At 39.0% G+C, this 16,377-nt stretch overlaps 1 protein-coding gene across 1 annotated transcript in view; it reads right to left on the reverse strand.

Moving 5' to 3' along the window:
* DPP10 (dipeptidyl peptidase like 10) overlaps positions 1 to 16,377 on the reverse strand; it is a 271,498-nt gene that overhangs the window by 38,276 nt on the left and 216,845 nt on the right. The window contains exons 8-10 of the mRNA XM_065637601.1: positions 16,107 to 16,227; positions 12,005 to 12,159; positions 8,253 to 8,350 (exon numbers count right to left, since the gene is read on the reverse strand). Coding sequence (XP_065493673.1) covers positions 8,253 to 8,350; positions 12,005 to 12,159; positions 16,107 to 16,227 — 374 coding nt within the window. The remainder of the gene's footprint in view (positions 1 to 8,252; positions 8,351 to 12,004; positions 12,160 to 16,106; positions 16,228 to 16,377) is intronic.

Consider the following 16,377-nt stretch of genomic DNA (forward strand, 5'->3'; position numbering starts at 1 on the left):
AGCTCCATTTTAATAAATCGCTCATAATATTGGTCAAACTGTCCCTCAACGACCCCGGCTGAGCAAGGGAGGCTTTCTAGGCACAGACTCACGGTATGGAGCATCTGCCTCCCTCCTCCCAAAATCCTGCCGTGCTGTCAGCGGGGGATGTCGCAGATGAAGCCCAAAGAGTTGCAGATGGTCATCCCAGCCAGGCTATTTGCCTCACTTCTCTACCCGTGGCAGCTTTCACAGCCCAGCTGAGTTAAGCGCAACAGCAGAGTGAACCTGTCTGGAAACTCAGCCCCCTTTTAAAACAAGGGTCTTAGCTTGCATATCATTAGGCTTTTAATCTAATACAGATGGAGATCTCATTACTCTTTGACAACACATATTTAATTATACATTCAAAAGACTTCTTACTAGATCAACGACGCTAAGCAGTGCCAACAGCAAAGTTGCATACAACTCTGATGCTGCGCAGGGGAGATGCAGGAGATAGCAATTCACCGCAGCTCCCACCAGCCTCGCCCTGGTGCTGTATTTGAAGAACACAGCTGAACCACCCAATGTGCCCAGGTTTCTCCTGGCTTTTATGTTTGACCTTTAGTAAAATAGATATTTTCACATGTGGATACCAGAATGATGAGTAGAAATGGTGGCTTCAGGTATATTCTGAGTCTTAATACTTACATTCTTTTGGTTTAAAAAGCTTTTCAACTTACTGAGGAGCAAAAATGTATGCCAAAAATAAAAAAAACACAGCCTGAGCTGTTCCACTTGAAAAAGTCTTCAGTGAGGGATGGAAACAGGAGATTTAATCATTCAGAATTCAGCTGATTTAGAAATTAATAGTCCAAATCAAACCATAACATCATCTTTCATCACAGATATAAATTACTTGATCATTGAAGTGAAAGCAAAAATAATTTAAAAATTCCTTTTCACTCCCCTTCCGTCAGTTATGCACTAATTTCACTACATTATGACATGTTTATCGTGAGTGTAATATAGTGTGTATATACATATTTACGTAGCAACACACTTCTGAAATCAAATACTGTCTCTAGGTAATGTTCCTTTGTCATTCACAGTTTTGCAGTTAATCTATTGTTTCACAAATACAGTGCGCATCCACACATACAGTGTGCATCCACACACACAGAGCAGTTGTGTTGTTGCAGGTTAACAAATACAACCAAGTTGAAGTTTGTAGAAGAAAATCGTATGTTTTATTAGAGTGGCTGATACAGCTGAATAAAACCAGAGATGCCTGCAGGGCAAAACCTGTTTTAGTTCTGAGGAAGCTGCTATCAGATTGTGTTTCCAAACTTACCAGGCTTTTTTTTTTTAGCAACTAATCTATTGTACTAGTAATGAAAATAAGCGCACTCTTTTTCCCTCCAGACCCAAATACACAAATGTACTGGGATTAGCAGACTCTCTGCATTTGTACATCCATCAAGTTTCCTCACAGCATCACTTTAAAGAGGAAAAGACTATGATTGCTTTCCAGACAAAGGACTGAAGTAAGATATTAAATAAAAATTCTCGCTATTTTTAGATCCTCAATTTGATACCCATTTAATTAGATGCTCCACAGCACTTTGCATGTTCAGAACACAACTTCTATCCTTGTTTGAGAACATTTCTTAAATCAGACTGCGGATTAATTTTCTGCATGTCTAAAGAGTAAAAAATGTAATTACCAATTGCCTGTGCAATGTTGCTTTAAATTCACTGTATTACACAGGGGCTGCATGGCAGAGACAGAAGCCAGTTTTAACATCTAATTGGCCTAATAAGAGCAGACTTTTCTCTCTTGCTGTGGCTTGTTTTATTCAAGCTGTGTCTCCTCACCCCACTCCTTTCTTTTTTCTACACTTTGTGTAGCCAGTTCCAGGGTTTTCCATATCGACCCCAAATCACAGCAGGGCCAGCCTAAGATGACTGTGGGAATCACAAAAACCCATTGATACCTCTATCCCAACCACCTAACAAACTCTTAGGGTTCCTACTGATATCCTTGGTTTTCCTGAAAGCCTCATTCAATCCCTGCTTCATAGACCTGCCTTTTGTTTTTTACCCAGTTCCCATTTTGTGGTCTAATCAAGCCTCCATCTCAAACTCTTTAGAGTCTCTTTCACCTGCCATTAGAGTTTTTCCTTTTGGAATTTCAAAGAGTTAGCTTTCTTCTTTACTCTGTATAAAAGCAGACAGAAAACACTAGAAACACAGAAAAGGCAGTCTCCTTCCACAACATCCCACAATCAGCGAATATTGAAGGAGCTTGTAAGTGACTCACCTTATTCTAAGTTGGACTGAACAAGCAAATGCATAAAAACAAGAGCTTCAAGCCCATTGACCAGACAGAGAGCTACTTCTGATTCCACATCCCCTTTTTAAATCTGTTGCTTGGCTTCAAATTGGCCTAACGCAATTATATAAGGTAATCAGTATAAAGGCGGCACAGCTTTCCCTTAGGCCCGTGAACCAGGAACATGACACGTGTACAGTCAGCTCAACAGCAGGAGCTGAACATCTCACATGTGCCAAGGAGGTGCTGCACACCGAGAGAGGTCAGGTCTTGGGGGCTGAGGGGGATGGAGGATATTTGGTGAGAAAACAGATTTCCAACTGTAGGTGTTAAGAAAGAAAATGTCTTTCCTGAGCATATGGCAATTAACTTTTTTTCCAAAGGCTTGTAACTTGATGAAATCTGGATTCATTTTTCACTGCTGATAAAAAACTTCTAAAATATCAAAGGTGTTTATCATCCTTTGCCGAGCTTGAAACCCCAATTTTTTTTAATCTTTCTTTCTTAAGAATGTTTTCCTTCATTTTGATTATCTGAACTGATACACGGTTCTACAGATATGGTTTAACTGTTTGCTAATATATTTATCATCGCTCAAGAATGTCCAGCACATCTTGTTTCACTTGTAATTTTTGAGATGCTTGTGACTAGAAAGACATAGATGTGTATCTTGCTGGTGATGATTGTAAGTGCTTAGCAAAGTCAACAGAAACAATAAGATGAACAAAAGAAAGGGATTTGCACGGCATTACACTGGAAGCAGCGTTACAATCGTAATTAAATTTGAACATTAGATACTTAGATTTGAAACAGACAGATTAACATCACAGGAAAATAACCCACAGTATTAAACTTAAAAATAAGAAACTGTTCAAAAAAGAGAGTCAAAGTTTGCAACTTCATACCATTCACCATAATCAAGAAATCTTCTCTACCTTTAAGCCAATGAGATGATTATGAAAAAAAAATCTGCTTTATAAGAATAGTTGCAAGACATTTAACATTTATGGCAATGGAAAAAGAAACCTTACTTTTGCTGATGGTTCCAATAGATTTGGATTTGGATAATAACTACAACAGGGTTCAGCTAAAGAAAACCAACCTATTACGCTCTACTAGCTTGCTGGCAGGTTGTTATCCAAAAAGGTAAGCAACAAAAGCTGGCCCCACGCACAATGCTCTAGAATATTTATTATATTCTTAAATTATTCATAATATTCTGTATTGCAAAGAGTACGAGAATTTACAGACACTAGTAGAAAATGTCATTCTCAGAAACACACAAGGAAAACAACACAAATTGAGACATGAGCTGCAAGGTAGCTAAGACAACCAGAGTTTGTTAGTATTGCGGTATACTACACATGACTTTATCTATTTGTACATTGATGGATGTACCACAGTTTTCTTCTGAGACTAAGGCACAAGTATTTGGCTAGAAGGAGCTTTTCCACCTCTCCTTTGCATTGGTGCTGGTGGCCACCATCCTAGCCAGGCCAACAAGCTCTGCTCTCCATTTCCTCCAGCCATGGGCTCCGGCCACAACCATCTTGGTAGCCCTCTGATGGACTCTCATCGCCCTCCCTGAATCCCCAGATCGGTGTGGGTGGTGCTCTGCTTTTATGTGACATGGACAGCACAACCTTTCCTCAGCTGCTGGCCACACTCCTCCTGGAGCAGGGTCCAGCCTTGGTGACAATAAGCCCGCACCCCAAGCACAAATCCTCTGGCAGGACGACAGCTGGGCAGGCAGGCAGGTCGCCATCCCTGCTGACCCAGGGGCTGATCTTGGCCCACCTGCAGAACCTGCATTTCTTCCCACTGAACAGAAAAGGGAATAATCAGTAAATACCTTGGCCCTGTGTGGGAAAGCTTCAATACATATATTATATAAATAAATAAACATATTATGTGAATATATTTTTATCCTGCAGGCTTGGGCTGAATAGATTACAAACATTTGCTGTAGGGTATGATAGTGAATTAATCCTCTACATTAACCTTGTGAGATAGGTATTGTTGTTGCCAAGTTACAGAAGAGGGGAAGGGCAGAAGCTTGAAAGAAGTGACTAGACATAGCATAGTTAAGAAAGGCTGAAAGTCAACCCCAGTTTTCTTAATAACAAATTGCACCCCCCTCCCAATCTTTCCCATTTCCAGTTAGAATCAAATATGCTTTATATTGCAAAGCAAGGCTCAGATAAACTGGTTGCCAGAAGTATAAAACCAACCTTTCTAGATTCAAAAGGCTATTTCAAACTGGAAGTGCATAAATATCCAAACGATTCTGTTGATCTGGAAATTTGTGGATAATCAAAACATTGCTGAAGCTTGTAAGAGCATTACTTGAATTTATGCAAACTCAATTTAAGTGTTTCCAGTTCTACTATGAAAGATTAATTAAATTCAATATAAATTATTTAAACTCGTCAAACTCAGAAGGGCTGACTGTGTATTTCAGTCTCTTTAAAAGCAGGCATATATGAAATGGGAATGTGGACATCTAGCATTTTTTCAGGCATCTAAAACTACCATTTGTAAAGCTAAGAAAAATTGCTTTTAGTGTGTTTTAAAACTACCTGGTCAGCACTGGCTGGGAATAGTGCAGAGCCAATGCAGCTTTCTCACTGTGGCTGAGAACAGGGAAAGTTTGCAACAGATGATCCCCACGCTGAGACTTTCAAGGGCCAATACACACTTATAGCAGAAAAATCTTTTCAGCATGTATGGAAGCACAGCTCTACTCTGGTGTCTCAACTGCAGCTTCTTTTCACGTGTTATTTCACATCAGCAATTTTCACTTTGGAAAAGAAATTAAAATTTTCTGCCTGACAGGTCTAAATTCAAACATGGGGTTTGCAAAATCAGCCTACATAATTTCTAAATATCATGTTAATGCTTTCTATCTAAATATCACCGGTTCCAAGGATTCTTCAGATGTTCTAAGGCACAGTGGTTTGAACTGACCGTATCGCTTTTTCAAGATTTCAGTAGGAGGTATTAGCTTTCCAACTGGACCTTCAGGAGCTTGCAGTGTACGAGTGCACACATATTTCATCTTACAGGTATATTGGCTTTCTAGGACTAATGAGAAAAAAAGCCTTGCAGTGCAAAATCCTGATTGCCACTGAAGAAAACAGAATGTAATTGAACACATGGAATGAAAACACCAAGAAGGAAACAGTAATTGCACAGAATATGACCACAGGTTTAAAGGAAGACTGTCAGTCTTTTTGTGGCATCAACAGTGCACAATAGATGGTAAATTCTTCCATGGAGTAAAACTTTAAGGACTAAATTTACAAATGTTATTGCTACCTTTATATCAGAAAAACCTGAACAAAACTTGGGAAATATTACCAAGCACCTTTATAGAATCACTGCAAGAAGTAAATGAAGGAAGAACATTGAATTTACTCAATCTTACATCAAGTTCCCAGATGCCCTAAAAATCAGAGAAACAATTTTCTGCCTCCAGAGGTTCTGCACTGCACAAAATTTGGGGAGAGTTGAGGATCTGAATGTTACTTTTTGTGGTTATAAAGAACAGAAGCCCCCTTCCCTACCCATTTGTGTGGTTCCTCTGTATAGGAGTGAATTTCTCCTGTAATAACAGCTGGTTATGACTCATACAATATGTATTTCCAAAATGTTTCTGCCCTGAAAGATCCATAAAACTAGGTATGATAGCACCCCATTCCATTTAATTCTGAAAGTCTCCCATGACCTATTCATTAGTGACTCCACACTGAATGGATTAGAAAGGTTTTGAAAAAAATTTGCCTCTAAAAGTAGCTACTACTTTTGATACAAAAGCTAATAGTTTACAAAAAAAACTTCCAGCCACTACAAACTACAAAGATTTCCACTCTAAAAAGGCCTGTTCATAGCTCATTCCTCATACTTGTATATATAATGATATATGGATATATATGGATTGACGACCAGTGTGATGACTGATTACTACTCAAATACGGAGTCAGAATGCAAGATTTACAGTACACTTGGCTGACAAGTATATAATTTCTCTAAATTTTATAGCATGGATATTATACCTTAAGAGCTAAAATTAAGATGAAACTAACTTTTTTCCAGGTTTAAATAGTTTTACTCTGTCTTCTGATACAGTAGCAAACCAGAATCTTAAACATGAATAGTATTTCAATTAAACAGCAACAATATCTTTATCAAGGACCCTAAAATCTGGCAAAGATGACCCTTAACACTCAGAAAAGAAATTCCACAAACTGAGCTACTGCTATAGCCTTCAGCTTCTTGATGCAAAAAATGTTTTAAGATATCAATATCATTCATTTGATTCTACTTTTATTCTCAATCTGCTGTGGAGAAAGAACGAATCTGAAAAAGCTAGAGTGAAACCATAACATCTGAAGAACATTTTCAAGATTTTTTTTTCCTTGGGGATTTACACGTTGTTTTGCCATTTCACTTCTTTGTGCCCTCTGACATTTAACGGGCTATTTTAATGCTGTTTAAGGCTTAAGATGCTAATCTTGATGGCAAGCAATCTCTTTCAAATCTTACACTATCACTTAAATTAATGAAGGGTTAGCAAGCAGCAGGAGCTTTTATTATGTTTTTCAGCAGTGGCCCATCAACAGAAAGAAAATGCTTCAAAAAGCACAACTCATTCAAAATCATTCTTTTCACTAACACAATCAGTAAGCATTCCAGCTGACATAAATAATTGCAAAGCATAATTCACTATTAAATTATTCCTGCACTAAATTAAGTATCTCAATTTGTGTAGACGAGAGCTACGCTACCTTAAAGCTGGTTGCAATCATCGTGAATCAGTGCCCACCGCTAACGTCCTGATTGTTTTGGGAGCAATTACAGTAAAATCTTTTGGTTCTGTAGGAACCTCAAAAAGAACAACCATGTAGAGAGGGTTTTTTGGGTTTTTTTAGCTAGAGGTAGCTTTATGGTTGGCAATCCTTTTCATGCCTTTCTCTATCTGAAAATGCCCTGAGTGAAGAGAGGCAGTAGTGCTTCCCTGGCCCTTAGACTGCAGCCAGATCTGGACTGTAGTAACTCTTTTACGGTTATTATTACCTATATTATATAATAATTTAGGGTTAGAAGATCATTAGCGCGTGCACTGAAACCACAATGGGAATTTAATCGAGATGACCGCTCTTCTACAAGCTGGAATATTTGTATGGAATTTTTCCTGCCCTTAAAGGAAAGTTTCAATGCATCTTGAAGCGAGGACAGGTAATCAGGAGCTCAGCTTAAGGTAGTAACTTTAGCAGGAGGTTCACTGTTTTCAGCCAGACCTTGTTTCTTCAGCCCCAAAGTCAAAAGGACTGTTAAATTAGCTCAGCAGTTCTGAAGCAGTTTCTCCTGAAAAAATACAACACCACTCTAATCAGTCTATGTGATCTGGTGTCATTGCATCTTGCCTTCTGCCACCTCGCTGCATCTGTCAGCCATGGGGAGAAACAAAACTTCATGTAACCTACTGGATTTGAAAAGTTCAGACTATTTCTCTCTAAATGAGGAAACACTGATTACATGTTCTATGCATTCGTAATATACTTCTATATTCTGCGATCTCATTTCAGAAACTGAAGGCAACAAGTTGGCATGCCACAAGGAAAGACTGGGAGTGAATGCCATAACAACCTCAGAACCAGGGCAGTGTTCAGCCCCCTTGAGCACACCTCAGGATTCTTAATTTCATATATTTCAAGTAAATTGGTGCTTCTCAGGATATCAGACATGAGCAAATCCCACATCCGTGTGATTTTCTTTAAGAGAAGCACCAATCCTATACAGCTGTATTTTATTTTATCATTATTATGTTCAGCTACAGTGATGGAGATCAAGTGCATTCCAGATAAGTGTTGTGCTGATGCAAAGAGGCAATGATTAGCCTGAGAGACAGTCAGGTTAAATTAAACATGAGTTTCACAACAATGAAATTATATACCTTGATTTAAAGCTGTCAGGTGGCATCAGTTCCAGTGTGTGCGCTGGTCCATACAGATTAACTACAAACAGCTTTACTGTTGGGTTTGTTTGACCTGCCTTTGAGAAAAAGAAAATAGGAGCTTAAAAGGCACTGAATCAGTGACAGCTAAATAGACTCACTCATTAACATAACTCAGTATCTCTATAATTATGAGAAATTATTAAAATTTAACAATCTCAAATTAAAAAAAAATATTTTCGCAGCTATATGAATTACACAGATAAAAATACAAAGTATTCATTGAGTAATTCTCTCACTGTCCTTTACTGATGGCAAACCTGCCTGAGCAGAGCAAGTGACCAATGTTAGAAGTGGTTTGGCCCAGTTCAGTAACGTCAGCTGCAAAACCACAGCCAGTTCCTAAACCAGCAGCTAAATCCAGCCTCCAGCAAAGTCTTTCCCAGACACTATTGTCCCTTCTTCCAAAAAGCTATGCTACCTATATCTGGGATAGCATTCCTCCTCTTCCTTCTCCCCCAGCCTTCCTTCCCTGGCTTGATGAGTTGGAAATCTCTATTTTTGGTCCTGATCAGGACCCGACTGCTTTGGCAGGCCAGCTCTAAGAGAAACAAAATGCTTCTTGTTGCTAAAGGATAATAAAATGGCAGTTTGATATATATCCACTGGGAAGAGCCTGATAAATCCTGATGATCTACAGGGAGGTGGGACTCGTCCTTCTCCTGGTAATATGGCTTGTTACAGAGGGGTGTTCCTGAGATGAAGGGAAAGGACTGGAGATAGAAGACAAGGCTCTGCAGGGCTGAGGAGGAGATGATACTAGTCCCACATCCCTCTCCTAGCTATATCATATTCAAGCTTCTTTTTCACGTAAATCACAAGAGTCACACAACATGATCTAGTATCCTTGGGATATGGGGGATGAAAAGAGTGTTTTTCAGTGGGTCTGACTTCTGTTTAATATTAGAAGGATAAGGTACAATCACTGATTCTACAGATTTAATCATAATAAACTACAAAGCTGTATATCTGGCTTCTCACGGGGGTACGTGGAAATGCAAAAGAGCTTGGCTGAAATATTATACATTCATATACTCCCTTTAGAAACTGGACTTACCACAAAATATAGACAGTCTAAATGCTGTATCCACTCATTTCTGAGTGACATGGGGGACAAGAAAGCAGTATTTGTATATTTTAACTGGTATTAAAAAAAGTTTTGAAAATGGATTTAATTAGACTCGTGGAATGTGTTTTTTTCATAAAATCTTTTACATTCGCCTCAAAAGAAATGTGGTCTTTCAAAGGCATCCTTTGCATGAACACAGCTTACACAAATGCAAAACTGTGGAAGAAAAACACTGAAAGATCAAGTCCTGCGGACACAACTGCAGTCTCCTTATATCCTTTGAACCTTTCATTGACTGCACAGTGGTATCGCAACACCCTCAGTGGGAGGGCTGCCATGAGTAATTACCATCCAGCATTACTATCAGCACTTAAAAGGAGCCTATAAGAAAGACAGGGACAGACGTTTTAGCAGGGCCTGTTGAGATAGGACATGGGTTGATGGTTTTAAATGAAAGGAAGGGAGATTCAGGCTAGACATGAGGAAGAAATTTTTTACAATGAGGGCGGTGAAACACTGGCCCAGGTTGCCCAGAGAGGTGGTGGATGCCCCATCCCTGGAGACGTCCCAGGCCAGGCTGGACGGGGCTCTGAGCAACCTGGTCTGGGTGAAGAAGTCCCTGCTCATGGCAGGGCGGTTGGACTAGATGACCTTTGAAGGTCCCTTCCAACCCAAACTACTCTATGATTCTATGAGCAGAAGTTGTGGAGAGACAATCTAAAGCATGACTTCACAGCGGGCACGGCCAGGCCCATTCCAGCCCTACAGCAGTGGCTCTGGCTGGGTACAGGCCTGTCCCCGCAGCTGGGGAGGTGCTGTGGTCAGCGGGGCTGAGAGCTCAGGCAGCCTGAGGGACACGGGCAGCTGAAAGTGGGTTTTCTACCTCAGTAGAAGATTCTCACATCCACATCTCTCCCTCGACGGTGAACAGCCTCAACTCCTTCACCACTCAGAGGCCTCGCAACAACCTACATGGCATAAATGCTGTATAATACCACAAACGTTTGTACAGTAGTGCAAGAATCCTTTACATTGAAATCCTACTTCATTCTCAACGTATTTAACAAAATTTAAACTTCCTTTTTCATGTTTTTATTTGAAGAATAAAGTCTGTGCCCATGACATGTACACAGATGTGCATGTTCCAGTATTCACAAACACACAGAATCATAGAACCATAGAACACTTGGTTGGACGGGACCACAAGTATCATCTGATCCAACCTGTCTTGGTAAAAGCACAGTCTAGACAAGATGGCCGAGCACTTTGTCCAGCTGACTCTTAAAATATGTGTTTCATTTTATTTTTTCATCATAGTTACAATTTTCTCTGGTGCTTTCATTCTATAATAAAGACCAAACTTTTTTTTTTTCACCTCTGTTGCTATACCAAAATCTTCATTACTAATTAATGATGTTTAACGAGTAGCTAAATTGGCATTAAATTGAGACATTAAATAAAGATAATGTTTTTTTCATTAATAAGATTACTGAAGTAGTATTGTGTATCACTTTTATGCACCATTGTTAACGAAATGGAAGTTCTCATTTCTTGTTTACAAAGCTGACTTTTAAAAATATTCCATATTTTTTTCTTTGCTCTGTCTCTCAAGGCCTTTTGCCAATGCAACTATGTAAGCTACCTCAAAAATGCTGTTACTTCATTATTTCACAGTATTACTTCGCAGTGCAAATATATTATCTTTATATCATGCATGCCACTGTTTCTTAGTACCTGGTATGGTCTAACTGTCCACCTAACCAGAATAAAGAGCCATCTCCAAGAAACAGTAGCAAGGATAGGGTAAGAGTAATAATTTCTAAAGCCCTCAATGGACTTCCTTTGAAATGTCGAAGGAACACCACATACATGGACCTACATATCCTGACCAAAAGGAACTCGAGCACTTCGAAATTGCATGTAAAGGATGGATAAACTGACAACCTGGAAGACACTATCAGTGCTGGAGCTCAGCACAAAAACGACAGCTAGGGAGGCACCTAATCAGGAAATCCCCAGAAAACTGGGGGCAATTTCAGACATTATCCCCGTCTGGGCTGTTCTTTCACTTTCCAACACAAATCTGAAAACTCGTCTCTAAATCTGAAATTCAGTGATAGTTCTATTTTCCACCCCCCCCCCCCCTCCCCCATTTTGATGGCCAGGAAAAGATTTTAATGTGGTTTAGCTTATTCAAAGCCAGTCTGTCAGATTTATTAACAAGAGCAAAATTTGCTGAGATCTATGTAACTGCAAGGAAACAAGCCCTGCGCTGTGCACACAGTGCATATGACTCCAGTGCAGTTATGACAGTATCTTTTTTTTTCTGTGCAGTCCTTTAAACATATTACTCTTCTCCCAGAAGTGCTGGATTGATTTTACCAAGCAATATATCAGTTCCAAAATTACTACAAATCAATTTGTCTTCTGCTCCCTCACCCGATAGTTTCTATCCAGTAAAAGGTGTTACAGTCTACTGAAAAAAAAATGTAATTAATATTTCCTGAAAAGCAACACAAACACAAGCAGACTCTGTTAGTGCCTAGAAACAGTCAGTCCATGTGGTTGAATACTATCACTGTGCAAGGAAGAGGAGGTGGGGCTGCACTCCCATTCATCTTACCTTAGGATACGGATACTGCTTTCCTTTTGGATAGATAGCTCCAGTAAATCGGGGAATCACCATGTTCGGTACCAGAGAGTCATTTATGGTGAGGAACGCGAGTCTTTCACCATCTGGAGACCACCAGTGGGCAACGTGGGAATGAAGAAGTTCCTCTGCAAAACCAGATCTCCTTAGGGTCCATAAAAATAACTGTCACATAGTTTCCAGCTCATTCAGTTGACGCTGATTTGTTCTTTCTGTACCTACTTGAAATGCATTTGTTGTAGTTTCAGTAATTTCACATTATCCTGGGTTGAATATTTGGATAACAAGGCATATCAAAAGACCAAACTTTAACCATTTTCCCCAAATTAATACTTTCACTGACATCAATAAATCATCTAAATGTGAAAGATGATTGTAACTGCCATATGTTTAGTTCCATTGCATTCCATTAGATGTGTTTAATTAATTTTTAAGTGCTTTGGACCATTTTAATATACGGGTTTTTTAGGATTGTCTTTTTTTTTTTTTTTAATATAAAACTTTAATACACCTGATTTATCTGAGCTGCAGCACCTGGCAACACACAGATCTTCCCACAGTGATATTTAAATAACAATTATCTGGAGTACAATATTTTGGCTTTCTTGTCTCAGTCTAATGGTCAGCTTTAATTCTTCAAAACTTCAGTTTTTCTGCAATGTAACTTTTTGAAAATCCAAACAAAACTTTATATTTTTATGCAAATTTTATTTGACCTCCCAATCAGAGTAGTTCTCCAAAATGTCCTGCAATGTTTTCTTACATTTATTGTCATTATATTTCATATTAGAAAGAAACAAAACATTAACAACCATAGAAGCAACACCCAAACTCCTGGAATCCCAGTAAATTAGCTCCTGACCCATTCCAGATTCACCCTGTGCAGGTATTCTGCCTTACTCTTGTGAAAGAATCTTTTTCAATACGTGTTCGAACTGCTGACTTGTTTGTGAGCAGAATTTGCTCACAATTTGGCTTGAAAACTAATTGACTGCATACCTAATTTAAGAGCATACCCACAAAACTACTTAAATTGTCAATGGAGACTCTCCAAGAAGCTAATCAAATTCTGAAAGTTTTGAAGCGGCTTAATGGGTTGCATGATCTAAGGTTAGGTGCAACGAAGGTGGGGTCTATATTAAAAGTCATATATTCTGGGTCATGCTTCTCTCCTTGGCTGGATCACTAAAATGTTTTACACAGGAGAACAGCAGAAAATGAATGGTGAATATCAGATAGCACAAATCACAATTGTATTTGTTTTGAAATATTACTGTTTGCATTCAAACAAGGTTATCCACACAAAGAAAAGCTATTCCCAAATGCTTGTGTAAGGTAAAATGCTAATCGCAAACTCATGCAAATGATAGAAGAAAACAAATGAAGTCAAAAGGAGGAACAGTTCCCAACTCAGCTGAAAATCTCTTAAGTTCATCGGGACAATATTCAGCCTGCTCAGCTTCTGATGCTATTAAAAATTCTACTGAATATAGAAGACTGGTCTAAATTAAACAATGGTTGATGGGAAGGAAGCAGTGCGTTATTCATGCCAAGAGACACTGACAGTGCTCCTCAAACTGGTAGAGGCAGAATTCCCTTCCAACCTGACTTATGGAGAAAAGCCAACTGCCTGCATCCCTGGAAACCTAGAGAATTCTCTGTATGTTGGGAAATGCAACAGCTATTTGGGCCAGGGATTAAAAAACTCAGAAAAGAATGGGCAAAATCACTTAAGGAAGGCTTTAGGACATGCATCAGGAGGAAAGCTTTGAGATGTGCATCATGTTTCACACCATTGCAGAAACTTTCTAGTCCCAGACTGGACACTTTTTGCGTTTCCTTCTCATGACAAAGGTATGTGTACAGCTGAAGAGACAGGGAATAAGAAGAACAAACTGAGGCTTTAACTGATGTGGCAGTATAAGATATTTGGACAAATACACCTGGCTTCCTTTTCAAAAAAGAAGTAGCAAGCTCACAGCCTTCTTGAAAATCAGCCCTGTATGAAGCTTATGTATCCATGTGTTCACAGGCATATGGAGAAGCCTGTTGTGTTTTGTTGTCAACTAAAGAAGTTCTATGAAGCTTTAAAGCCTTTCCGTCCCCAAATGTTAATTAATAAAGTGTGTCTATACGAAGGATGGGCATACACAGAGAAGCCGAAGCATAACCCCAGACAAGCGTCCTTGCCATTATTGTCCCAGCTGCTCCTACTCTTTCCAAGTTACCCCATTTGCTTTTTCTGTTCATGATGAAGTGTTTGCAGCTTAAAGGAAAAGTAATTTGTTTTAACAACAGCATTGTTGATCTTTAAAATAAATGAAGTTACCAAAAAAATCCACATCAACCTCTTCCAGATACTGAGACACACAGGCAAACTTAAATATAAAATAAAAAAGCATATTGGCATGTTTCAAATAAAAGAGATTAGTTTTGATTCTTTTTAGTTCCTAAATGTAGATCTCATGAATGCAGAGGTTCAAATCATATAAATATCCTGACATTCCTTCCATTAAAATGTGTCTTAAACTTCAATCTGTATAATTCTTAAACGGGATGTACTCCATCCCTTCCAGACAGCTCCAATAAAACACCTGGCAAATACCAGAACTGATCTGTTGCACTAGGTAACCTTTTGTGGTCCCTCCCAAACTGAATTATTCTAAGATATCATCCTTTGCAGACTAGGAAGGAATGTTTTTTAAGGAATCTCATGTCACATTTTGTTCTGTGGAGCAGAGCTGGATAATGATCCTTCACGATATGTCACTCACTGGAGCTCCACGCTGCACATGAAAGAGAAGAGAAACATGGGCTGCCCTCTTCTGAACAAGTGTCCTCAAAATGCTTGCAGAACTGGAGCCACAGTTGCCTTGTCGCATCCACGACCGTGACTCTTACTAACTTTGTTTCAGCAAAAACTTGATATACCATATCCACTTCAATGAGCTACATATGCTTAAATTCTTCAATTTGTATGAAGCCATGTTAGATTTGAAGAATACGAAGTGCATATAAAAATGATATGCCATTCCAAAGATTTCCTTTGTCCCTAAGTTGTACCAAGCTGGATAATCTGCTTCCATTTTAAAAAATTATTTATTGTTATTTTAAAAGCATTACTGATGCAGAGGGAAACATTCTGTGTTACTATGCAGAAGGTGGCTTCAGAAGCCAGAGGATACCACAGGCTGAGCTTGTCCTCCACTCCGTTTTGGCACTGCCTGCCAGCAACAGCCGGTTTTCCAGCAGTCCAGCCCAGGTTGATTTAAGCAAAAGTAGCGGCCACTGCTGAGGTAACAGCACGACACTTTTAGATCTTGTCAAAACACTCACATTTTCTTTAAAGTCAAGCACAATGTTACTGCCTGGCTTGAGGGGCTGGAGTCTCTCGTCAGTCACGCTAACACACGGCACAACCACCACTGAGGCTGAAGGAGAGACACTGGTAAAACAGAAGTGAGGCACCAGGCAGTATCATCTTTGATCACCTTTCACTGTGTATCCAGCAGTAAAAAAGAAAACGTAGCCAAATCTGCTTCTATGCTACGATTATTCCATGCCCTCTTCCATTAGGATGCTTTAACTGTAAGCAGATCAGCACTTGTTCACAAAAGCAACAAACTTGAGTCCTTTCCCTCCTCAGCTGCATTGTAAACCCAGAATAGCTCCAGAGGTATGAATGGAGTTATTCTAGATAAGAAAAACATACAGGGTGTTTAGTTTTATTTGAAGAGCTCTGTTTGAAATGCTAGTCTCACTGAAGTTGGCAGTAAAATTCCACATCAAGATTTCACTACTGTAGCATTTTTTACATGCTACCTAGTCTTCATAATGCATTTGATGCATTCTGGTTGAAAACAAATTCTTCTTTCTCAGAAAATATTGTTATATGCAAAACGGCAGTCAATACAAAGTATGAATAGATACAAAGGCAATCTTGCAAGAAAATGACAAGGCACAGAAGAAAAAACTGCCTTAGACACCATTTTCTGAAATGAATAGATTTGTGCTGTTGGGTCTGTACAAGAACTTCTCATCTGTTTTGATAAACAGATATGTTTGTCTGACTTACCTTCATATAACCAGTCTGCAATTCCATTAAAAATAATTCCTTCTTTTCCTGAAGATGTCAGGCGCAATGAGCTACTCTTTACATCAGGCTGATAGTAGATGTTATTTTCAAAAATATAAATCTGGATGAGGTAAGAGGGAAGGAGAAAAAAAAGAACATTTTGGTAGATATAAATGAATGTTCAGCTGTGAATAATTTCCTCAGGCTCAGAACAGTCTACAGAATAATTCAGCATGAGTTTTCACCAACACTGGCTTCATATTTCTTTTTA

This window comes from Caloenas nicobarica, chromosome 6 (genome assembly GCF_036013445.1).
Source record: "Caloenas nicobarica isolate bCalNic1 chromosome 6, bCalNic1.hap1, whole genome shotgun sequence".
NCBI lineage: Eukaryota > Metazoa > Chordata > Aves > Columbiformes > Columbidae > Caloenas > Caloenas nicobarica.